The sequence below is a fragment of the Polypterus senegalus genome, chromosome 18, assembly GCF_016835505.1.
Source record: "Polypterus senegalus isolate Bchr_013 chromosome 18, ASM1683550v1, whole genome shotgun sequence".
Taxonomy (NCBI): domain Eukaryota; kingdom Metazoa; phylum Chordata; class Cladistia; order Polypteriformes; family Polypteridae; genus Polypterus; species Polypterus senegalus.
This window is the reverse complement of record NC_053171.1, coordinates 73894760-73919387: the sequence shown is the minus strand read 5'-3', so window position 1 is coordinate 73919387 and position 24628 is coordinate 73894760. Positions and strand designations below refer to the sequence as shown.

General features: G+C 37.7%; 1 protein-coding gene across 2 annotated transcripts; it reads left to right on the top strand.

Annotated features, from left to right (window-relative positions):
• Nucleotides 1-1240: 1240 nt before the first annotated feature.
• Nucleotides 1241-23191, top strand: mpz (myelin protein zero). Of its 2 annotated transcripts, none has more exons than XM_039740937.1 (6): nucleotides 1241-1485; nucleotides 7221-7384; nucleotides 12520-12733; nucleotides 12884-13013; nucleotides 13310-13359; nucleotides 21929-23191. In XM_039740937.1, exons 1-6 carry the CDS (start codon nucleotides 1440-1442, stop codon nucleotides 21964-21966), a joined length of 642 nt encoding a protein of 213 aa, XP_039596871.1. In that variant the 5' UTR covers nucleotides 1241-1439; the 3' UTR covers nucleotides 21967-23191. The 2 variants fall into 2 exon arrangements, with proteins under 2 accessions (XP_039596871.1, XP_039596870.1); XM_039740936.1 differs by having other exon boundaries at nucleotides 1243-1485; nucleotides 13305-13359.
• Nucleotides 23192-24628: the final 1437 nt, after the last annotated feature.

Genomic DNA, 24628 nt, shown 5'->3' with positions numbered 1-24628 from the left:
TAATGTTTACGAATGGTTTGGGTCATCATCAACTCTGTTAAAATTAATTCTTGACTATTTCATTTATTTTTATTTTTTGTGTCAGTTTGCAGTGTTACACTGTATATGTATTTCAAACCTGCTACACTTTGTAATGAAAAGGGAGAAAATCTGAGAATAAAGTGGGAGTTCGGCAAGGAGAATGGACAGTATTATTGTAGAAAAAGAATTAGCCATTCAAGGCTTTCAAGAGAAAACATTGTGTATGTTCTCCATTGTTTGCCGGAGATATCGGCTGATGACAAGAATTCAGTTGCGAGGGAGGGTGAGAAAGAGACAGAATGAGAAAAAGAGAGGGAGTGTGAGAGAAGAAAGAAGAAAAGAATACAGATTCCTTTATGTCAACCATCAGTCTACTGCAAATAAAAAATAGCTGGGATGAAATGGATCTGTCAATTTATCTATCTATCTATCTATCTATCTATCTATCTATCTATCTATCTATCTATCTATCTATCTATCTATCTATCTGTGCTGTATTCAGCTCAATCAATAAATTTTATCTTTCACTTCCCATGTCATACCTAACTACATTTACAGTATGTGTAATGGGCAAGGGATGTGCCGACATGCAGACTGACAAACAGATAGATAGATAGATAGATAGATAGATAGATAGATAGATAGATAGAAAAGGCACTATATAATAGATAGATAGATAGATAGATAGATAGATAGATAGATAGATAGATAGATAGATAGATAAGGCACTATACAACAGATAGATAGATAGATAGATAGATAGATAGATAGATAGATAGATAGATAGATAGATAGATAGATAGATATGAAAGGCACTATATGATTGATAGATAGATAGATAGATAGATAGATAGATAGATAGATAGATAGATAGATAGATAGATAGATAGATAGATATGAAAGATAGATATGATTGATAGATAGATAGATAGATAGATATGAAAGGCACTATATTATAGATAGATAGATAGATAGATAGATAGATAGATAGATAGATAGATAGATAGATAGATATTGGACCTTAACACGTACCTAGTGGTCTTTCTTCTGTTCTAAAAGCCACTAGTTTGCCCCTGTTATCCAACTGAATATGTTCTTATTTTTGTTAGCATTTCAATCTTCATTCTCACCCTCCCTTTTGAAAATGGGGTGACCACTAAGAGAGAGAGGGAGGGGCTGAAAAGATGTACAGTATATATAGTTATAGTTTCAGGACCTCAGTGATATGTTAGGGCTGGCTGTCTCTTTGCGCTGTGCAACCTCCTGTGAGTTCTCTCCCCTGTGCACTCAACCCTCCAGAACTCTGAGTGCCTTTGTAACATTCTGTCTATATATGAGGTGCTAAGGAAGACAACAAAGGGAAGAAAGCTGCCACAGACACAGTTTGGCTTGGACTGTGAATTAACATTCCAGTAAAAATGCTGGGAGTACTGCTTGTGTCGTCCGTTCTCCTTGTGGGTCTAGGTAAATCATCTATCTATCTATCTATCTATCTATCTATCTATCTATCTATCTATCTATCTATCTATCTATCTATCTATCTATCTATCTACAATTTACGTGTGACTTACTTTAAAATTGAAGGCTAAAAGTTTAGTTGCTATGTGTAAGTACTTGTATAATATAATACTGTATGATGTTTAGATCATTGAAAATAGTTTGAAAGGAGTCCTATCTATGACTGTCACCTAGGACTGTTACATACAAGGCACGCGTATTTTTGATCCTAAACTAAAGGACATTTGTTTACTAATCGACTGCTTCTTCAATCATTACAAAACCTGCAGCAAAGTCATTTACTTTGTGTTAACTGTATAGCTCTTTAAAATGACGTCATATTGACTAATGAAGTATTGGTTTTCTCAGTTCACGATCAGAAATGCAAAGTGGTGCCTGCTGTAAATTGTTCTGTCGTAACTCTTGGGGCGGCTTTGGCGAGTTCAGGCTCTCAATTCAATGTTCTTTCTATTTAGATTTGGAGAAATCTAGAAAAGAATGAAATTGAAATATTATATTATAGAGAATACAGATCTATAATAGTTTATTTTACGTCAGACTTTTTAAACCATTACTGGGGGTTATTTATTTATTTATTTATTGGGAGCTTCTGTAAAAGTTTAACGTCGCCTTGGGGACAAATACAATATAATCGAATCGATCTTTTGGTTTGAGCTTTGGATGCTTTTGTGAATGTCATCGGGCGCTGTATTTTGGATTTGTTATCAAAGTCATGACAAGACAGTAACTCTTGAAAACTGCTACTGTGTTGGTGTTAATGCGATTGTACAATTGATACCTTTACGTAGTTAACAAAAAAAGAGAGGATGTCACTACAGTACTGAAATGGACTCTGTGGCCGCTTTAAGTATGAAAGCTTACAATTCTGTGTTTTAGAAACTCCTTTGTAATGGTCCGGAGAGTATCGTAAAACTGAAAGCTGAACTTAATTCTTCTGTCCCGTGTTCGGTGCGCAGATTTTCCAGGCCAAGTTCTCAGGGATTTGTACATTTCAGTGAGCATGAAGCTGGACGGACGCCTTGAACATTGTCGGTCACGAACGGTCAAATTGCAGAGTCTCCGTTTATCCAAACACAAGTGTTTAATTTTGAGCCATGAAAATGATATTGTGACGTTCTGGATTTATTTGATCGCTAAACTGAAAGTTGTAGTTATTCCGAGCTCACACGGAGTCTCTTTTTTACAAGAAGGCGCATCGTTGTACTGTCTTGCATGACCCTTCCTTGTAAACATCTGAAACATCGCTGTCATCCTCTCCGGGTCTGAATGAGTATATTTATACTTTAATTTGGAAATTCTGAGTGGGCAACTTATTCCCAAGTTTCCAGTAATATGCTCTCTTGTCCGAGATTCGTTCCCCTCAGTAACATCTCTCCCTCAGTGCCGCGTTTCTGCTTTTCGTTGCACCAGTGTTGGTCGCTAATAATAGAAGCTTTGTTCCGAAACATCTGTGACATTTTGAGAAACAAAGAGCGGTCAGACAAAGGGGAAAAATAAATATATGTCTGTATATTTCCCTTAGTGGGAGTTACATTAATGCAGTCCTCTCTCATAACAGTATGATTTGTCTTCCCCTTTGAGTGGAGGCAATTTGTATTGTGCGAAGGCGTGAAGGCGGCATTAGCTAAATATTTGCATGTAATTGTAAGATCAAAGAATGGGAAAAATCTGCTTTAGTGGACATTTAGTGCGCTCCCAGCCAGCAGGCCAACGTATCGTTTTCTCTTTTCATCTTCTGATTTTAAGACGTTTACCATGTGCATGAATAGAAAAATCGACTTTAATTGTAATGCTTTCAAATGTATATGGCGGGGGTCCTAACTTGAGTCTTGGGCGACCTTTGTGGCTGCTGGTTTTCATTCCAAAGAGTTTCATAAATCAGTGAGTTAATTGTTTAATTGTTCTGATTTGCACTGAGGAAGTACACTAGCATGAAATTGACTGTGTTTAACATTAAATGCTTAATTTGCTTTTACCCTCCCCTTTATTTTTTTGCAAAGTCTGCTCTATTAAAATGTTTCCAAAAACTGATAGTTAGTGACAAGCAGTGCAGGCATAGGTTCAAATGACACTGAATATCATATTTGCTAATTTTATAATAAAAAAACTGCGTCCTCAAGTCCAGGCCTATAGACCACTGGGACTGCAAGCATTCATTCCACCCGACCTTTTAAACCAGATGGCTCGGACCTTTGTTAAGCAATCATTTATTTTTCCAGTTACCGCTTTATTCTGCGAGTCCAGATATTATGAACAGGTTATTGGAATGATCTTTTTTCTTGCTTTTGAACATTTTGCTTTTGTTAGTTTTCTAATTACTTAAGTCTTCTCTAATTGGCACATGCATGAATTTGTCACTGAAATAGCTTCTCTTCACTAACATTCAATTTCATTTCCATCAGTGATTGCGCTGCTTGTCACTAACTGTCACCATCTGCAGACAACTGTAGAGGCAAAGGCCACAGAAAAATGGTGAATTAAAGGAAAATGGAGAAAGAAAGTTAAGCATTGAAAGCTATGGCAAAAATATCACATTCTGAATTTATAAAAGCAAAGGGTGGCGAATTAAACAATTGGATCAAGTAGACCTAATAATGATTTATTAGTTTGTAAAAATAGTTGGAATTAAAACCTGCTGACACAGGGATGCTCCAAGAATGAACTTGAGAACCAGAGCTCTATGAAATAGTTTGAACAATTGTTTGTTATATACGTATTTCCCTTAATACGGTTCTTCATTTTGAAATACCATTAGTCTGCATTGCTCATAAAGTTTGCAATGGTTCAATTTCAATGTGTTTCTCAATTTGTTTTATTGGGCATTTTTCTTCAGTTGAATGTCTACTATAAGTATATGCAGATAATAAAAATAAAGAAACAACAAAATGGTTATGTTCCTCGGATGTTCTTCAAAATATAATGTTCAGCAGGCAGAAATTCAAATGAAACTGCTGCTCATATTCATTTGCTTATTCTAATAAACTGCAAGTCAGTCACCTGAATCATAGCCAATGGCAATAGTGCAATTTTGATGGACAAGCCATGTAATCAATAGCTCTAGTCTAAGGATTCCCAAATTCCATCCTGGAGGGCCAGAGAGGCTGCAGGTTTTTGTTCTTGACCATTTATTTAAGCACAACTCGATCCTTGTCGATAACAGAACTTGTTATGTCATTTTTGCCTTTCATTCTCTCATGTCAGGTCACTCTTAAATTGCTAAATTTCCTTTCTGAAGATATCATCAAAATACTTTATGGCTCAGAGGAGATTAGTATTTCTCAGTTCTTCAATTTTTTCAGATCCATTTCTTTCGAAATATATTAGAGAGGTACAGTAGGTCATGGCCGACGCACAGATGAACATGAAACCAAGATAGAGGTTGATCCGTTGGTTCTCATTTTTAATTGGCAGTTGGTCAAGAAAAACCCAAGACGCAATCCAAACCAGTAAGTGCAGCTGTAATGACTAAAGGCAGCAATTATGAGGTGGGAATCAAGCAGGTTCACTAAACAGAAGCATGAAAATGGTGCTTGAGGAATAATAGCTTCTGCACCAGTAACTGGCTCCTGATTAATGACTGAGCTAAAACAAAACTTGATGCCAATGCTGCCCTTGAGGACTGAATTTGGCAACATGTACTTTTGTTTGGCAGCAGTGAAATCAATTTTGTGAACAAGTGAACGAGTTTGTGAAACTGGTTTTCAGTTCCAATACTTCAAAAAAAGCAAAAACCTCTTATGATATACAGTAAATATCAAATAATCATTCATCTGTGTTATTAAGCAGCTCAGTCGAATGCAGGATTGTGAGAAGAGGACTGTTAAACTGTTAGGTTCACGGCAGGAACCCACCCTGGCATAATCACGGCAACCGACTCACTGCAGGTTAGCCATTTAGCTAATCCCGCTCTTCACTGTTGCCTGACTGTCGATGTGCCTGATCCTAATTTTTCATCTTGTACAGTGCATTGAGGGGCACACCCAGGGCACACTGCAGCTATTACATCTCTCAGATGGACAGCCAGTGTCTGAAATTGCCCGTGATAACCAAGGAGAAGTTGCTCGGCGTAGGGTCTGTCCAGTTTAGTACGCTGACCCCATGGCCTTCCTTAGTACAAGCAGAGTGAAAGTGAAGCGATTAAGTGATTAATGTAACATGTGGTAGGAAAACAAATGTGGCAATTTAACCCAGGCACCCAAAACTAACTTTTGAGTCTCCATGCCACCCATCAGCAAATTAACATTTAAAATATTTAGTGGACACTACACACCATATTTGCTGTTTATTTTGAAGTTGTTTTGGTAATAGAGACATACAGTACTTCAACATCAAGCCTTCAAAATATGTTTGTCAAGTATGTCGTCATTGTCGTTACAAATGAAGACTGCATTTTAGTTTTAAATTCTACGCACAGTTTTCCAAGTTATGATTAATTTAAATCTTGCTTTTCAAAATGTTATTGTCACCAATTGTTTTGGAATAAATGAGGTGACAATGGGAAGCCGCTGTCCTGCTAAGGAGCATGAACACATGGGACCACAGCACGCCAGTGAGCCTCAGGCTGGTTTTCGAAGAGGCTGCTGGTTACGTTTTTCAGCATCTGTTTCCTGTAGCTGACAGTGTCAGTACACACATCACAATTGCTTTAGTATGAGAGGGTTTATGTTATTATAAAATACTTTCGGAAATATGTGATGATATATACAACGTAACAAACATATCGTAATGGTTTGAACACCTTAATCTTGTTTTTTGATCCACACTTAATGACTTTGAATTGGTTTAATTGGGTGTGATAATGTTATGCCAGTTTAGTTTGGTGTCATGGCAGAGCCAGTGCTTGCTAGGGTAGGCCCTGAATTTAAATGAATTATAAAGAGAGAAGCAGACTGGGTTAGTGTGTAGTGTTTACAGCTTTGAGACCTCAGTTTGATTTTGGTTATCGTGTCTTCCACGTGCATGTTGTATTTATGTTTGCAGAGGTTCAGTTTTCTCTCACAGTTCAAGTACGCAATTATAGGAGTAATCGTCCATAGTTGTGTTTTAGTGGCGATTGTCAAGGACAGGCACTTTATCCATGCCTGGCATGTGCCCAGTGCTACTGGAACTGGCTCTGTGTAGCAACAAAGGGGCTCAGATAATGGATGACTTATAAGAGACAAACTCATGGCTTAAAAAATAAACTATCAGCTAAATAAATGGCAAAACCTGCTCTCTGCCTCCTATCTCATGACTTATAAACACTGTCTGTTCAAAGTAGTGCTTCGATCATTTTTATTTGATTGTCTACTTGGTTTGGTACCAGGAGTAGCAGGAATTTCATGTGCCCATCCAGAAAAGAGGCACCTGACACACTTAGTCTTGAAGAAAACATTTGATTAATGGAGAGGCAGGTTGTTTTTATAGTGTTTTTACTATTGAATTTTACAGCATTAGCAAGCGAGCTAATACTACTTGATTGTCACTGTCCTTATATTATTTACTGTGTATTGCCCTTTTCTATCTCATTATCATATATAATAGCACACACATGTCAGCCACAGCCACACGTCTAATAGGCTTTGATGGTAAGTTTGTAATTGATGTTGTTCAGTGGTACATGCTGGACTGTCAAAATCCACGATATATGACTCCTAGAAAATGTTCATATAATTTTCATTTTCTTTCTTTCTCTCTGCCAGCTCCACAGACCCAGGCTATATGGGTGTACACTAGCTGGGAGCGGCATGGCCTTGTAGGATCAGAGATTAAGCTTTACTGCTCTTTCTTCTCCTGGCGCTGGCTATCTGAAGATGTGTCCTTCTCCTGGAGCTACAAACCTGAAGGTGCAAAAGACAGCATTTCGGTAAGAGGATACATTTCATCGATAGACAGATATGAAAGGCACTACTTGATAGATAGATAGATAGATAGATAGATAGATAGATAGATAGATAGATAGATAGATAGATAGATGTGAAAGGCACTATATGATAGATAGATAGATAGATAGATAGATAGATAGATAGATAGATAGATAGATAGATAGATAGATAGATAGATAGAATTCCCAAAATATGTAAACATTTAAAATACCTATATCTAGTTACATGCTTATGTTCCTGGTGATTCAGTATGCTGTGTCTTGATGTTACTGTTGCTCTAACCATGTGTTGCTGTAGCTAACATTGTACTTTAGAGGATCTATCTGAAGACAGTATGATTATTAATAATGTTATTAATATTACTATTAATAAAGGACATAGCCTTCTCTCAAAGTGCTCCATCCTAAAGATGTTCAAGGGGAGGTTTCCTGCTAAAAGTTAATATGCGTATAAATGGACGGCAGGGATGGCTGCTGCCTTGTGCCTGATGTTGCAGGGATTTGGTTGAAACTCTTCTGGCAGGTGCAGGGCTTGGATCAACTATGGATGGGATGCCAGGCCATCACAGGGCTGACTCCAAGACACATCCACACTCACGCGTAATCATGCTAGGGCTGTTTAATGTTCTCAAATAACATAACTTTGACACCACTGGAAAATGCTTGGAAAATCAACACAGACATAGAAAGAACAAGCAGACTTTATGGATTGAAATCTTGTTTTCTGGAACTATGAGGTACTGCCACTAAGTTCCTTTTTATTAATAAGACATTTAATGATAGGTGACACAGTGCTTTTTAGTGACTGCAGCACTCAGGGTTTAAATTCTGCACATGTCGTGAGTGTGGCGTTCCTCCAGCATCCACCATTTTCAGTATGTGTGCATTAAGTTAGCAGAAAGTTCTGAATTGCCTGTGTGTTCTTATACAAGAGAGGAACTGCAAAGGACCACTCCATGGTTGGTTCGAGGCCTGTTCACAGTCCCATCATGAGGTGCTCTTACACCAATAAACCCTGAACTGGGGAGAGCAGGTTTAAGGATGATATGTGATGTCATTTAATGGTATTCATGATCACGATGAGAAGGTAATGTAGAAGTAAAACTAGGTGCCTGACTTGTAAAAGCATCCTTAGGAAAAGGGCACAAGTTAAATTAAAATATTGTTTCATACATGTTATGTTTTTTCATTCAGTCCTGATACACAAAACAGTAATAGTTCTCTGTCACCCACATACTCAATAAGTAGTTTTCTTTATCTGAATTCTTTGTTTTCCTTATGACTAATACTTGCCTTTGTAAATGAATCACAGTTTTACCAATTTGTCATTGATTGGTATCTTATTGTTGAAGCATCTGAAAAATGCATGAACATCACATTCAATTTTTCTGCCTTTCAATAATCCTCCAGCAGTCTCTGAATACAGCAGGATGAAGCTGCTAGACAGAGCCTGCAGTCTCTTCAGAAGGCAGTAATAATAAAAAAGAAAAATTCTGTGTCAGAATTTGCATTAACATCAGCTTTATTTCTTATAGCTTTTCTCAACAACAAACTCACTGTGATGTGAAAAATGATTAAACGACTGCTTCAGAAATTAAATGTGCTGTGCACTGGTGCACAATGTAGGTGCAATAAGACTAAGTGTGGCTGCTTAGGCGGCTCTCCATCCTTTTGTAATGTAGTGAATGTGTTATTACCCATCTTTTAAATATTCCCTACTAGAATTAAACTTGCAGAATGCAAAGTCAATAAGCAGAGCATTAAATGTAACTATGAATAATAAATGTTTATTTAAACATTCCAGTTGATCATATTCAGCAATGTTTGGGCACTTTAAAATACTGAGGAAGTCACTGCGAACTAGGGAAATTCCGAAGGATTGGAAAATAGCAAATGTTATCCTGTTATATATCAAGGGAGATCAGGCAGATGCAAGAAACTATCGGCTAGTAAGCTTAACGTGTATCACAGGAAAATTAATGGAAGGAATTTTAAAGGGTAAGATTGAGCAACACCTGGCAAGGACAGGAGTTTTACTGAATAGTCAGCATGGGCACAGAAGAGGGAGGTTGTGTTTTACAAATATGCTGGAATTCTGTGAGGAAGCAACACACGGATATGATCAAAGTGGAGTATATGATATTATTTATCTGGACTTTCAGAAAGCATTTGATAAGGTGCCACATGAGAGGGTGGGCATCAAACAAAAGTAAGTGGGAGTTCAGGGTGATGTTTGTAGATGAGTTCAGAATTGGCTCAGACACAGGAAGCAGAGGGTGATGGTTCGAGGAACTCTTCAGAATTGGTTGATGTTAAGAGTGGTGTTCAGCAGGGGTCAGTGCAGGGGCCGCTGCTATTTTTAATATACTGTATAGTGTATAAATGAGTTGGAATATACGTAATAAGTTTGTTAAGTTTACAGATGATACCAAGATAGGTGGATTAGCAGATAACCTAGAATCTATTGAACCATTACAGAGGGTCTTGGACAGCATGCAGGCTTTGGCAGATTTGTGGCAGATGAAATTTTATGTCAGTAAATACAAAGTGTTACATAAAGTAAAAAGTTTAATTTGTATACACAATGGTAGGTCAGAAAATCGAGAGTACACCTTATTAGGATTTAGGAGTCGTAGTGGAATCTAAGCTATCGACTTTCAGACAGTGTTCAGAAGCCATTAAGAAGGCAAACAGAATGACAGGTTATATAGCGCCCTGATGTGTGGAGTACAAGTCACAGGAGGTTCTGCTCAACCTTTATAACACATTGGTGAGGCCTCATCTGGAGTAATGTGTGCAGTTTTGATCTCCAGGCTACAAAAAGGACATAGCAGCACTGGAGAAGGTCCAGAGAAGAGCGACTAGGCTGATTCCAGGGCTACAGGGGATGAATTATGAGGAAAGATAAAAAGAGCTGAGCCTTTACAGTTTAAGCGAAAGAAGATTAAGAGGTGACCTGATTGAAGTGTTTAAAATTATGAAGGGAATTAGTACAGTGGATCGAGAATGTTATGTTAAAATGAGTTCAAGAACACAGGGGACAGAGCTGGAAAATTATTAAGGGTAATTTGTTTGTGTGTGTCTATGTATATAAAGTGTATATTGTATGTATCTAAGTGTAAGTATGTGTGTGTGTTCCTGTATTTATTTATTAATATGTTCATTTTTTATTTCCTATGTATGAATGCAGAGAAGCACTGTCACCCAATAGTTAGGGTTGCTACTTGCTGAATGTGCCATTTTGGGTTTGAATCCCTCATCCAGTCATTGTCTAGAGAACTGCATAGGTTTTCCCCAGGAACTCTATTTTTTCTCCCATATCCCCAAGGCTGTGCATGTGCGGTTATCAGGTAACTCTAAATTGACCAACTACTGTATGTATGAGTGGGTTTTGCAATGGACTGGCATCTCATCGAGGGCTGATTCCTGCAGGAATGCGCTCCAGCCCCCCATAACTCTAAACTGGACTAAAGGGGTTTGAGAATACATGTATACAGTATATGTATTTACTTAATCTCCTTTGTGTTAACCCCAAGCATGACTCTGACTCGGAATTCTATTTAATTACGGTTAAGCTCAAGTCAGACTTTTGGTAACATGTAATTCTGTACTTTTCAGTGTCAATCGAGAATAACTCAATAACTCTCTGGACAGTATTCTGCTACCATGTAGTGGATGAATAACATTATTCTGCAAATGCTCATGAATATATATATATATATATATATATATATATATATATATATATATATATATATATATATATATATATATATATATATCTGTGTGTGTGTGTGTTTTGACACTCTACACTTACCTCGCCAATAATTATGTGTGGGGTGGGGTGAAACCTTCAGCCAAAACACAATGGCGTGTAAATGAGAAGCTGTAAATCCAGTTTTATAACAAACTGAAACCAAACCATTAGTTTAATCAAGCGATAACGTTTGACAAAGTGAATTGGTCATCTGACGTTGACACAGATAGTGAAACTGATCATACGGCACTGTACAATCGGACTGCTGCGATGTGCCTGGTGAATCTGTTCACCTGAAGGTTCAAGTGCAAGTAGGTGCATGGAAAAACAAGGCAAATTGATGGTGATCAAGTAAAAAGACAAGGAAGACATTAGACCCCTAAGCACTGCCCACAGTGCCGCTGCTGTCAGTGTTCACATCATTAAGCCTTGTGATGTGGTGGCCTTCAATAACACAAGGGGTGCATCAGTCGTGAGGATTTGGCATTGTCATTCTATCCTCTCATGCTCAAACAAAAAATATTGTAAGACATGTATGCAAAGAAACACATTTTTACTTTGCTACTTCAGGCCGAGCGTAGGTGACTGTTTCAACAGACGTGTTCTATAGGTGCATCAGTACAGTAGTGGGCACTAGGTATACCTTTCCTACTGTATTTATGTACTTGTTTTGACAGTCAAATGTTTCTATTACACATAATAACATCATTTACTTTTGAAAGAAATTTTACGTTTTTGGCTCATTTTTACCCTTTAAAGATAATGCTAAGGAGGCTACGCAGGTAAGTATGTATTTATTTATGTCTGATTGTATGCATGCTTTTTATGTAAGCATTTACAGTATTATCTTTACTGTATGTGAATATGTTATCTACTGTATGCATATATTGCACAAAATGTAAGTATGACTGTAGACATATAGGTCCGTCTTTCCCATTCTCAAGAAAAAGGTCGGAATCAGAATTATTCTCAATCAGAGACATTCATTTCTCTACTATGGCGTTTGCTTGTTCAAGCCCAGGAGTAGCCAGGAAATGCTGGCTGCAGGCAGGCAGTCTGCTTCTGTCTGTAGCTCTGCTGCTTGCTTTGGGATCAGTGTACATGTGTTACTGTGCCTGGTGGGATCTGCAAGAGGAAAACTAAAGCCCTCTCAGTAAACATGTACTGTGTGTAAAGGCGCCTGCTGCCGGCTTGCTGTTTGCTGTTCTGATGTTTACCCAGCTGAGCCATCATAATGTATCACATCCAAGAAGTGCTTATTTTGGATGTGGCACCATCACAGAAACGAACTCTAGAGCTGATTAAGTATTATGACTGGATGTGTAATCCTGGCTTGTAAACTAAACTGTGTTTTCTTCAGATCTTCCATTATGCAAGAGGACAAGCCTATGTGGACAACAAAGGTCCTTTCAGAGACCGTTTGGAGTTTGTTGGAAACCCAAAGCGAAGGGATGGGTCTATACTGATCCGGGGCCTGGAGTACAATGACAATGGCACATTTACTTGTGATGCCAAAAATCCACCAGACATAGTGGGCAGGCCTTCCAGTGTGAAACTGCTGGTCTTTGACAGAGGTCAGTAAAACCAAGAAAGTCGCGTTTTGATATTCACCCATACCAGAGTCTCTTTTTCAGGGCTCACTTCTTTTTTTACATTAGGTCATATCCCTGCTTCTGCCAGCCCCTCATATCTTGACTCAATCTACCCACCTTTTGTCTCTGCAGTGCCTACAAGGGCTGGTGTGATAACTGGAGCCATCATTGGGTCCGTGCTGGGTGTGGTCATCCTTATTCTGGCTCTCTACTACCTGATGAGATTCTTGGTTGCACGAAGAGTCCTCAGCCTGAGTGTCAGGTAATCAATCGATCAATTAACTTGACTGCGTGTTCGTGTGTCCCTGTTTTGAATAGAAGGCACTCTTTTTGTAATGTTGCCTTGCTGTCATAATGCTTGTCTGTGTCATGTAAGCCTCGGCTTATGTGTCTCTCCCAGTATACGCTAATTTTTGCCTTCTCGTGTGTGTATTGTTAATATCATCATGTCCTGCTCTCTTGCTATCTTTGTCTGTGTGCTCCTTTCACAGAGGTGTCCGGGCACGATTATTGGTCTTCCTCCTTAGTGTTGGTTATTATTTCTCTTTTGTAGCACAGTAGAAAAGGGAAAGAAGAAATCAGGCAAGGAGGGATCCCAGCAGAGACAGGTGGGTGTGAAAGATGTGCTAACATATTTACAACTGGAAATATTAGAATCTTAGCTTTCATTATTTTGGGCTAGGGTTTCAGAAACTTGACAAGGATTAATATAAATGAAATGAAATGTGTTAACATAATTTAGAAATGAAGAAAAGTGTGATGGAACCATTTGCTAATATTTCTTACTGGTTCAGAATATGACATGATCCTATTGCAATGTAGCCTGGCCTTTCAGGTCACTCAAACTGTAACCGTTTTGATAAGCCAATGTGGGAAGACATTTATTGACACCCAAGCAGAACAGATACACTACAGACAGAAGCCATATCACCTCCAAAATGAATCAGTTTCAAAATGCAATAAAGCTACCTGCTGCCCCAGCTTAGTGCAACTTATCTTTATAATGTGATCTTTGGTTTGCAGATTATCAAAACACAAAATTATAAATGACTATATAAATAACTTTAAATATGTGGAGCAGAATGTGTCTAAATTAAACATTAAAAATGTGGAGGTGTTAAAATAAACATATACTGGAAGATAGAAGTCATAATTTGAAACATATAACAGACATATCTGGAAATCAAAGAAAAGAGACTAAAGGCCTGGGTTAACACAAAGAAAGTTTTTACCTGCTCTGATATTAGTTGGCATATTTGATTTATGGGAAAAGCAAGCCAGTGTCATAATCAGTTGAGCACATGAATGAAGGACTTGGCTTTTTTACGTTTTAAACTTGAAATCAACCAAGGCCTTTGATATCCCTAAGACACACAGAGGACTATCATGGTATTCATTTGAAAAGCTAAGTTTATCCATCGATTAGATAAGTCGGAATCAACAATGACACCAGAGCAGAATAAGCACACATGAAGACAATGGCCCTAAACTGTAGCACAGCTAACATTTCCACCCACTAACAGCACACTCATTTTCTTGAACTTTAAAGACATGCATTACAATTCCACTGTTTTTCACTCAGGACACGACTCAGGACACAAGAGAATGTTTTTATTAAAATGTTTAGTGAGAAATGAGGCCAAATGTCATTCATAGAAGAATGAAAATGAATGTTATGCTTCTAAAGTATGATGTCTTCTTATGATGTCATATACAGGCTTTAGCCCATTTCTGTTCCAGCTGCTGTACACAGAACTTTTATTTGGCAGGCTTCTGTTAAATGTGGGTGCATTTGTTCACTCTGCAAATTGTCAGATGGAGATAAAGGGGATAGAGCTTTAGGAATCAAATTTTTTTATTCAAAATGACATCGGTGAATGGATGGATAATCCAGCTTTAGTACATTTGTAGAAGCGTCCACACAACTTAGTCGTGCAACCACAGCCCACCATTCCTTACACCTAAGGTGCCATTACAGTTGCTCTACGTGACTGCTCCTCACTGTCAGGGCTGCCCTGGATTGCCTCTGGTGGGCGAAGCTACAAAAACCTACAGGTTATTGGTGCTCTTCCAGGTTTCTTGCATAGAAAGCTTCATATGACAAAAGAAAAAGAAACTGAGCACCACTAGCTTCCCACCATCTCATCTCCAATCATGACTGCGTCACTCTGGGCGAAAGGCAGCTTTCTTAGCTCCTGTTTTCACTTCCTATGGGGATGCTGCTGAGCCCCCTTCCTACAACTATTGCATGCATAGAAAAAGTCTGTTTTTTCATATCTAACTTCAGACAAAATAAGCAAAAATAGAATAATTAACAGACCTCTACATATAATGTGAACACTATACCGTATATAAGATGTGACCCATTAACAAGAGTTTCTGATAGTCGGAACTAATGCTGTAGCTTAGCAGGTTGAGGTCCATTATTGTCATATCTAGAAGCTACACATAAAGGAGTAATAAGATCTTTTGTTATATATATTATCTTATGTTTTGTATGTATTTATAGATGTTCAGTTTTGGTGTCATGTGTCAATGAAATTCTTGACACAGTTTAGTAGTATAGTGGCAACAAAAGATAATGAATATATTACATAATAATACATATACAAGAAACACTCGTGCAGCTGTTGGTATAAATGGCATTGGTATGAATGGCTGTTGATTACCTGTGGGCAGTAAAACTCCCGGAATCTAGTGGTGTAAACGCTTATGGACAAGTAGAAGGAAGAGAAAGTAAAGGAAGACTGAGAACTTTAATAATAGTGTTTGCTTTTTTTCATATACAAAGAAAGAAAAAGGACAGGTTAGTCCCAAAAATTTAGATAGTAAAGCAATTACAAACACATCTATCTATCTATCTATCTATCTATCTATCTATCTATCTATCTATCTATCTATCTATCTATCTATCTATCTATCTATCTATCTATCTATCTATCTATCTATCTATCATATAGTGCCTTTCATATCCTATCTATCTATCTATCTATCTATCTATCTATCTATCTATCTATCTATCTATCTATCTATCTATCTATAGTGCCTATCTATCTATCTATCTATCTATCTATCTATCTATCTATCTATCTATCTATCTATCTATGCCATCCCCAAGTTACATGCCATAGAAGAGAAATGGTCTTTTTTGTAGATGGATGGACAGATGGATGGATAGATTGATAGATAAATATAGATATATTCTCTTTTTATATATATTCTTATTTTACAAGTGGCAAAATTATTATATGCTCCCTTGTAAGTGTTGAAACACCTATAATCTTAAGAAAAGTTAACTATATGGCAATAAAGCTATTTTTTAGATTTTTCTATTCAATGGATTTGCATGTAAGTCTTTGCATGTTGGTTTATTTTTGGTTGAATGAATAATGATAAAGTAAAACATATTTTATATCCTTTGTCAACAGATGTTAGATTTGTGTAATTTTAGGAATTGTGAGAACTAGTTCATATTTAGTTATATCCTGATATGGAAAACCATTAAATGATAACAGGGTACCCTTACTTTTTGCATAGATATGTGTGTGTGTGTGTGTGTGTGTGCTGTTGTTCAGACCTGATGCATTAAAGTGATAATAAATTAAGGGCTTATGAAGTTAGATCTGTGAAAGGTGGTGGTGAACCCTTTGTAAGAAAGAACCGCCTATGGTGACAAAACAGGTTTGCCTGGCATGACATTTGTACTGGTGCCAGTCTTGATACCTGCAAAGAGTATTGTAAATGCAAATATTATTCATATAAACTGTGCTTAAAACATCAACAAAGAACATGAAAAGCAGGGGTGCAGAAGGTACAGGTTTGGTGCATTAATTGATGTTCCAAGCATCTGTGCTTTATTTGATACTAAGGACATCAAGTGGTCAACTTATATATGAGGACATATACATTTTACAAATTGTACAAATGCTTCATAAATTGGTATAACCAAGTTTATTAGAATGTAGGTAACGGGTTCTGTTTGAGAAGTTCCTAAATACCCACAGAAGTCACTAACATGGTACTTCAGGTGCTTTGATCCCAAATGTCTTACTTGCTATATTCACGCTATGTGCAACTTTTGCACCCACTAAAGGCTTTATGTCATTCGTATCAATTCAGTTCAAGTCCATTTATTCCATTTATGAGTCCAGTATTGTACACTGTAATTCTAAATACAATATACATTAAAAAATGCAACACAAACACAAAATGATTCAATTTAAAGATAGGAACATTATACAATATTTACTGTACAAAATATTCACTCATATACTGTAAAACCAAATACAAAATAAGCCTAAATTGCAACAGTTCTAAGTATTGTGAAAAGGATCATTCATTATTTCTTCATTAATAATTCTAGCAGCCGTCTACTTGCTAAACCTTCTTAAATATATCTATGGGTGAAGAGTCGTCAGAGATATCAGAACTGGTGGTAAGGCAGGAATCCTGAACACAGTGCCAGGCCATAGCCATGTAAACTCTCAGACACTGACATTGATTTACACTGTGGAATGTGGCAGGACAATCCACACAGACATGGAGGAATGTGCCAACCCACACAGACAATGACCAGGCATGGGATTCAAAGCCAGGAGTCTGGTACTGTGAAACAGCAACTCCAACCACGGCAGCACCCCGACACCCCCATTTCTAAGATGGTCATAGTATATAGCTATAAATAGGTATACATAGAGACCACCTAAAGTAATATTAGTTAAATTATCATACGTGTGTACAAAGGCTGGATTGTTTCTTTACACAGTCACCACAGTGTCAGGTAGCAGGGTGCCCAAAAGGGTAGGGTCTGTTAGTGACCACCCTGAACCTCCTTTACCAAAGTCTCCTTAAAGCAGGGTGAAAAGTCTTTGCATTAGACTGCAGCAGAATGTATTTAGTTAAGCTTAACAAACGTTTTCTTTAAAAGTGCCAGCCATTTCACACTTTACTTGAGTAACGCTAATTCTGTTAATTAACATCTTTGATCAGAGATTCAAATTCCAAGAGGAAAAAATATGTACTGTATATTGTATGCATAAACTTACATAAGTGCAACTACTCAGTATTCAAAATAATAAATAAATTCTAAATGCATTTGCAGTGAGATGGTGACACTTTAATATATGACCTAATTAAAAAATACCTGTAGCTGCTAAAAATCAATATGCTGCCAATTAAACCTGTTGCAGAAGGAGGGCACTTCAGCTTTTTCATGCCAGGCCTGCGCCACAGAAGACTTTTGTCTGCATTGCAGCAGCTTCGAAGCGCCTCATTACTTGACTGACTCCACATCATAGCCACCGTGGGACTTGATTAGCAGTACCCTTGTAAAATTAACTCTAATAATAACAGCATGAATCAGGGTTAATGAAATTTAAAATAATAGTACAGCATGGAGAAGAGCACACTGTACTTGTCGTTAATTCAAAAAATATTTCCATATTTATGACTCAAAATAATTATTTTCTAATAGATAAGCAGGCAAGTGGATTTGGAGCTCATTTTAATTTTTCAACAGGGATCCAGATGTGCTTGTTTTGGAAATACCGAGCTCTAAAACTGGTAATAGTGACCTTTTCCTGCTTGGTGTGACCCTCTGAAGTTGATTCTTCTCTTGCGCCCAATGATGCTGAAGGGGCTCCGCCATCGTGAACTAGAACTAAGTAGGTTAGAAAATAGATGGATGCATACTCCTGTCAAATAAATTAAGAAAAGTGCTAATTGTTTGTATCTCTGGGCTACATACATATGTGAGCAGATTTCATTTTGCTTGCCACTGCACATTTGAAGCTGCTGCACTAATTCTAGTATTTGCCAGCAGATGGCACTATCAGCATAGCCCACTTTTAGAGCAAAGTTTGCTTACTTTAGCAAAATATGTACCGTGGGCGGTTTGCATAAATAGGAGAAATGGCAAGAAATTAAAATCTGTTAGAACACTAAAGTTTATATATTTCACAACATTCACATTTTCCTACATTCAAACAGCCTCTTAAGCAACACTTTATTATGGAATAATACAAAAAAGAAGCAGTAAAGTTGCACAGCAGTTAGTGTTCCTGCCTTATTGATTCAGAGACCTGTGTTTCACTGTCACAATGCGAATGTCCATCCCATAATAGATATAGTGGATTCAGAAAATGGAAAGATGGATGAAAGAATAGAAAAGGCTAAAAAAAAGGCAGTACAACTTTAGAATATGGGCTACAGGCTACATCAAGTAATCACTTATTGCCCTTTAAGCAGACCCCAACTAAGGCTTTGTTTGATGTTGTTAAGACTCCCTGGACACCAGTGACAACACTTTAAAACACAGGATACCTTCAGTTGAATCTGTTAGTCATTTATTCATCATAAAAACACCTCAACCAAGACGTTACTTGTGTTACACAGCAAAAAGTGACTCATAGGTGCACAACAGTTAGCTCTTCAGGTGCCTAATGTAAAGTGTTACCAAAAAGGATTTAAAAAAATGTTGCAATATTTCTAGAGTAATTTTTTCAAAACATCTCCAAGTAATACAATTTTATTTTTTTTTTTCTTAAGCTTTGCAAATGAGTTATTTGTAAAAGACATAATATTGTGTTATTCAGTCTATGGACTATCAAGGAAAATAATAAGAACAGGAATAACCCTAGGCCCTAAGCCTCTGTTTCTATTTCAAAACATCCCCATATACATTAACAAATCATTTTTTATAAAAAATTAGATTCAATTAAAATCTCATTTATTTGGAATTTGAAATATCCATGCATCCAAAGGGGCAACACTACAACAACCTAAATCAGAAGGCGGCATGGCACTACCTAATTTTTAATTTTATTAATGGGTGGCAAATATATAAGCTATAAAAACCTGGACATTGACAGAAATAGATGAACACACACTAGCTTGAACTGCAATAGAAATAAAATCCTCTTTATATTCCTTGCTTTGTATCCCAGTAAATACAAGGTATCGTAAATATACTAACAACCCAATTGTCCATCATTCACTCAGACTATGGAACCAATGTAGGAGGCACTTCAAGTTAGAGAATATTTTATTTGTGGCACATTTACATGATAACCACCTCTTTCCACTCACTCAGACTTACACAGTTTTTAATGTTTAGAAAATGTATGGGGTTAAATCGTTTAGAGATTTGTGTATAAATAATGTCTTTGCATCCTATGAACTATTACACTCCAAATTTAGCTCCCCATTAACACAATTTCTCCACTCTCTCCAACTTAGAAATTTTGCTAAATAAAATATGCCCAATTTTCCTCACCTCCCACCTATTTCTATTCCAGAAGAAATACTGATTAGTCTTGAGGACTCAGACAGCATTTCTTTAAAATATAAAACCATTTTAAAGCCCTTTCCTTTTAAAGATCCAGTACAGTGGGAAAAGGATCTCTCACACAACATTTCAGAAAAGGAATGGAAGGCAGCCATGCACAGAATTCACTCAAGCTCCATATGTGTGAATCATACAATTATTCAACTTAAAATCTTTTATTGAGCACATCTCTCTCATTTAAAATTGTCCAAAATATTTCCAGAGCAAGATCCAACCTGCGAACATTGCAATCGAGCTCCAGCCTTACTAGGCCACCTTTTTTGGGCCTGCACCAAATTAACATCATTCTGGACCAAAATCTTTAAATGCCTTTCAGACAGCCTGAGTGTCACAATCCCTCCTAATCCACTAACAGTTGTGTTTGGTGGGCCAACAGAGGGGCTTAAAGTGGAGAAGGACAAACAAACTGTAATTGCCTTTAATTCACTATTGGCACATAGACTTATCTTGCTCAACTGGAAGAATCCTAGCCCACCTATTTTAAGTCAGTGGGTACCCAATGTTATATACAGTGGAACCTTGACTTACGAACTCAATCCGTTCGTGAGGGCTGGTTGTAACTCAAGTTGGCTGTAAGTCAAGACTATTTTTCCCATAAGAAATAATGGAAATACCCATAATGCGCTCCGAACCTCCCACAGCAACACTTACTTAACCTTTTCATAATAAAAAAGGGTTGTATAATGTGCATAATTTACCAAAACACCAATAATTTTTCTAATGTACTAACCAAAAAGTTATAAAAAGTGCCTAGCCTACCAGAAACAACAATTTCACACTGTACTCGTCATTTAATTTGACATCTTTGGGCTGTAGGAAGGGAGGAGGAGGAGAATGAAACGGAAGGTGGTTATTGTTTAGAAGGAGCCTCCTTATGCAAATCTTTTCTTTGTAAAATTATCGAGATGGTGGATTTCGACATGCTGTACATATTAGCGAGATCAGTCACACGAACAGCACTCTCATATTTCCGCACACTTTCCTTCTTCGTTTTGATTGTGCGTCGCTGTTTCTCATGTTAATAATGACAGTAGTCAAGCACTCAGTTCAAAGCTGGTCATGTTGTGAACTGCTGTATTAATACACTCCAAAGCAAGCTGGTGCTGACTCAGCCTGATGACATCATCATGTGCCGCGCCAGCCCGCTAGCTAACATCCCTTAACAATCACTTTCTTTACCTTTGTTACCTTCTCTTCCTTCCTTAGCAATTATGCGTCTTGCTTGCCATGGTCTTAGTGAATTATATATATAGATAAATCACTGCACTGACCGAAATTACGTCCACAAACACATGTATCTGGGCTCCGACTGACGCTTATGAACGCTCTCGGCAGTTTGTTTACAATCGCACAAACGGATGCACGTGATCGCGTTCGGGTTGTAACGCAAGATGTTGGTCGTAAATCAAAACAAAAATTTTGGTCATAAATCAAGTTATTCGCATGTCAGGCTGGTCGTATATCAAGGGTCGACTGCACTATTTGAAATTGGGAACAAATTCTCACTTAGAGGATCTGTGCAGAACTTTTTTTAAAACCTGGCAGGATCTAATTAATAACATTTTAGAATAAGCATTTATATTGGGGGGGAAAAGACTGCTTTCTCATAGGTGGAGGTTGAACTGAATTTAGTTTTGTTAAGTTTGACTTGATTGTATGGAATGATACATGCCTTAAATAAATTAAAAAAGACTAGGCTAAGAAAGAAAGAAAGAAAGAAAGAAAGAAAGAAAGAAAGAAAGAAAGAAAGAAAAAGAATGAAAGAAAGAAAGAAAGAAAGAAAGCTTTTTTGTGGTATATCTGAACGATTGTCTCTTCTTTCCTTTTTTCAGGGCCCAGTTCTGTATGCAACACTGGATCAGTCCAGTAAACTCCTAAAAGGAGTCGGATCTGACAAGAAGAAGTCTGACTCAAAGAGGGATAAGAAATAGGATTCGGGGAGCAGAGAGCCAGCAGCAGCAGCAGATGATTTGGACCAAAAAGCAACTGATCGAAAGGAAACCAAACGAATGAGAAAAGAGAGGGAGAAGCGTGAGAAGGAGGAAGGCCGGAGGGGGGAGGGGGGAGCCGGTGCTGTGGAGCCCGCCGCTGGCTCTCCCAAATCACCTAAGAGCTCACGGGTTGTCATGACCATTGAGCTTGAGCTCAAAGGAGATGGCAAAACCTCTGAGAAGGAGGGTCCAGTAGCAGCGGACAGCAAACCTCCAGAGATCCCCAAGAAATCGTCCAGCTTTCTCTCGCAGCTCTCCAACAAACTCGCCCCCAAGAACAATGGCTAAACTTGTACAGATCTGCATGCCCATATTGTTCAAAAGTAAACACCAACTTGTCATTAATGTTTCTTAGTTGTAGAGTATAAACTTTTAGACTTATAATGTCTTAATGATGCATAAGGTGACATTAAAATATCAGCAAGTCAATAAAATATAAGTCACTTTTTAATCAATTTAGTTATGTGCACCAGAAGGAACTCAAGGATACGTAACGCCAGACAGCACTCATACATGTGGTATTGGCAAGTTGAACAGTCATTGCCTTCATCTGCTTGTTTTGCCTCAATTCGATTGCACCTTGCACTCTCATTAATGAAATTGATTGCTACTACTAATTAAATCCAGTAGAGGATGCATGCCTTATGTTTAATCGCATGGATAGAACAGTCGATTAAAAGTGTTCATAGAGTCCAGCATGGCAACTAGCTGCACTCATGTTAGGGAATAAATTAAAAGGAAGTGTATAATTCTGATCAGTATACAGTATGAAGCAAAGTAAAGAACGTAAACATAAGAAAGATTAAGGCATTTGTCACATTGCTAAAATTAGTTCCTGCCAAAGGAGCAACACTGCAGGAAATTCTCCGAAGAAAAGGCTGTACAAAGGGAATAAATCCATATTAAAAAGTAAATACGTCATTTTTTTTCGAGAAAGAGTGATTCCTTTGAACGATCACAATAAATTGATTTATGGTGCTATTCACAAACAAGTGTGAACATTTACCTCAACGTCTGTGTTTTTCCGTGCAGCTTCTACTTGCGTTTCTTCAAACTTGCTGTATGGCGAATGCTGGCTTGTTGCAGCTTGTGCAGCTCTACTCGTGACCAACAGAGGGCACTCTCAGCACCACCTTTGTTTTTCTCTCTGTTTCTTTGTGCCACTGTTGGTAAGTAGTAGGGTGTTGTAGCGTGTTAGCAATTACAGATGTAATAAGAAGTCAAGCAAAATGACACTTTTTATCGGCTAACTGAACTGATTACAACCTGCCTGAAGAAGGATCCTGAGTGAAAGCTTGCATATTGTAAACATTTTAGCTAGCCAATAATAGGTGCCATTTTGCTTGACTTCTCTGTGCAGCTGTTTGAAATACTAACTGCTTCTCAAACTTTTGATGCTGGGTGACATGGTGGCACAGTAGTAGCACTGCTGCCTTGCAGTAAGGAGACCAGGGTTTGTACCTTGGGTCTTCCCTGTGTATGGTTTGAATGTTCTCCCCTTGTCTTTGTGGGCTTCCTCTGAGCACTCCAGTTTCCTCCCGCTGGCCAAAGACATGCTGGTGAGGTGAATTAGTGTCACTTTAGTGCGTATTAGAAGGGGGTGTTCACCCTCAGGTGGACTGGCGCCCTGTCCAGCAGTTTGTTCCTCCCTTGCAACCCTGGTCTGAATTAAGTCGGTCAGAAAATGACATGAAAGTAAATTTCTGTGCTTCAGATTTTTAACTGTAGGTCAAGGAGATGGCTGGAAAATGCTAAAATCATGTGACAGTTTTCAGAGCAGCGTTGAATTGCGAAGGCCCTTCATATTTTTGTTCTTTACCTTAAGTGTGCTCCACAATTCACATTCCACTTAGTATTCAGCACTTTAACTCTGTGAAAGGCTGGTATTTATTTATTTTATATCAGCAATCAAATGTTTAATATGATATATAATGTATGCAGGCAAGCTGCCTTGTTTTGGGGAAACCATAATTATACCTGTGGCTTGTCTACTGGGTCTGAATTTATGGGTGCTGTCTAATATAAAGATGCGTGTAGAGGAATCGGAAGCCTTTATTTACACCAAAAACAATTTTATTTATCTTTGAAAAGTGACTGACAACCAAATGAAGTCACAGCATCCAAATAGCTAGAAAAACAGTTGGTGTTTACTTTTAAAATGATAAGCAGCAGAAATTAAATCTATATGTATATACCACCTGGCCAGTTTTAACATTTTTTTTAATAATACAAGACTGTGCTATGCAATGAAACCAACAGTACTGAAAATGTATGTTTCCGAGAATATGATGACTTTGCATTTCCATTCTGACACTCCCAACCAGAGTGGATCACTGGCTTTAAAGCCGCCCAAGTTGCCGCCATTCCAAAAGGCCCTTTCGTTTTGTTACAGCCTACTTGAATTTTAAAACGGTTTAAAGCTTAGTGCCTCTGACTGAATCATATTCCCTAGAAACATAGAAAGTACGGTACATCTCAGAAATTATACATTTTGCTAAGTAAATACCTTGAAGTCTGCCAGCTCTCTGCTGTATACCAAAA

Coding starts and splice junctions, on each gene's coding strand:
- mpz (XM_039740936.1), top strand. CDS start 1,440: ATGCTGGGAGTACTGCTTGTGTCGTCCGTTCTCCTTGTGGGTCTAG. Junction 7,385..12,519: donor GTGCAAAAGACAGCATTTCG/GTAAGAGGATAC, acceptor TGTTTTCTTCAG/ATCTTCCATTATGCAAGAGG. Junction 13,360..21,928: donor AGGGATCCCAGCAGAGACAG/GTGGGTGTGAAA, acceptor TCCTTTTTTCAG/GGCCCAGTTCTGTATGCAAC.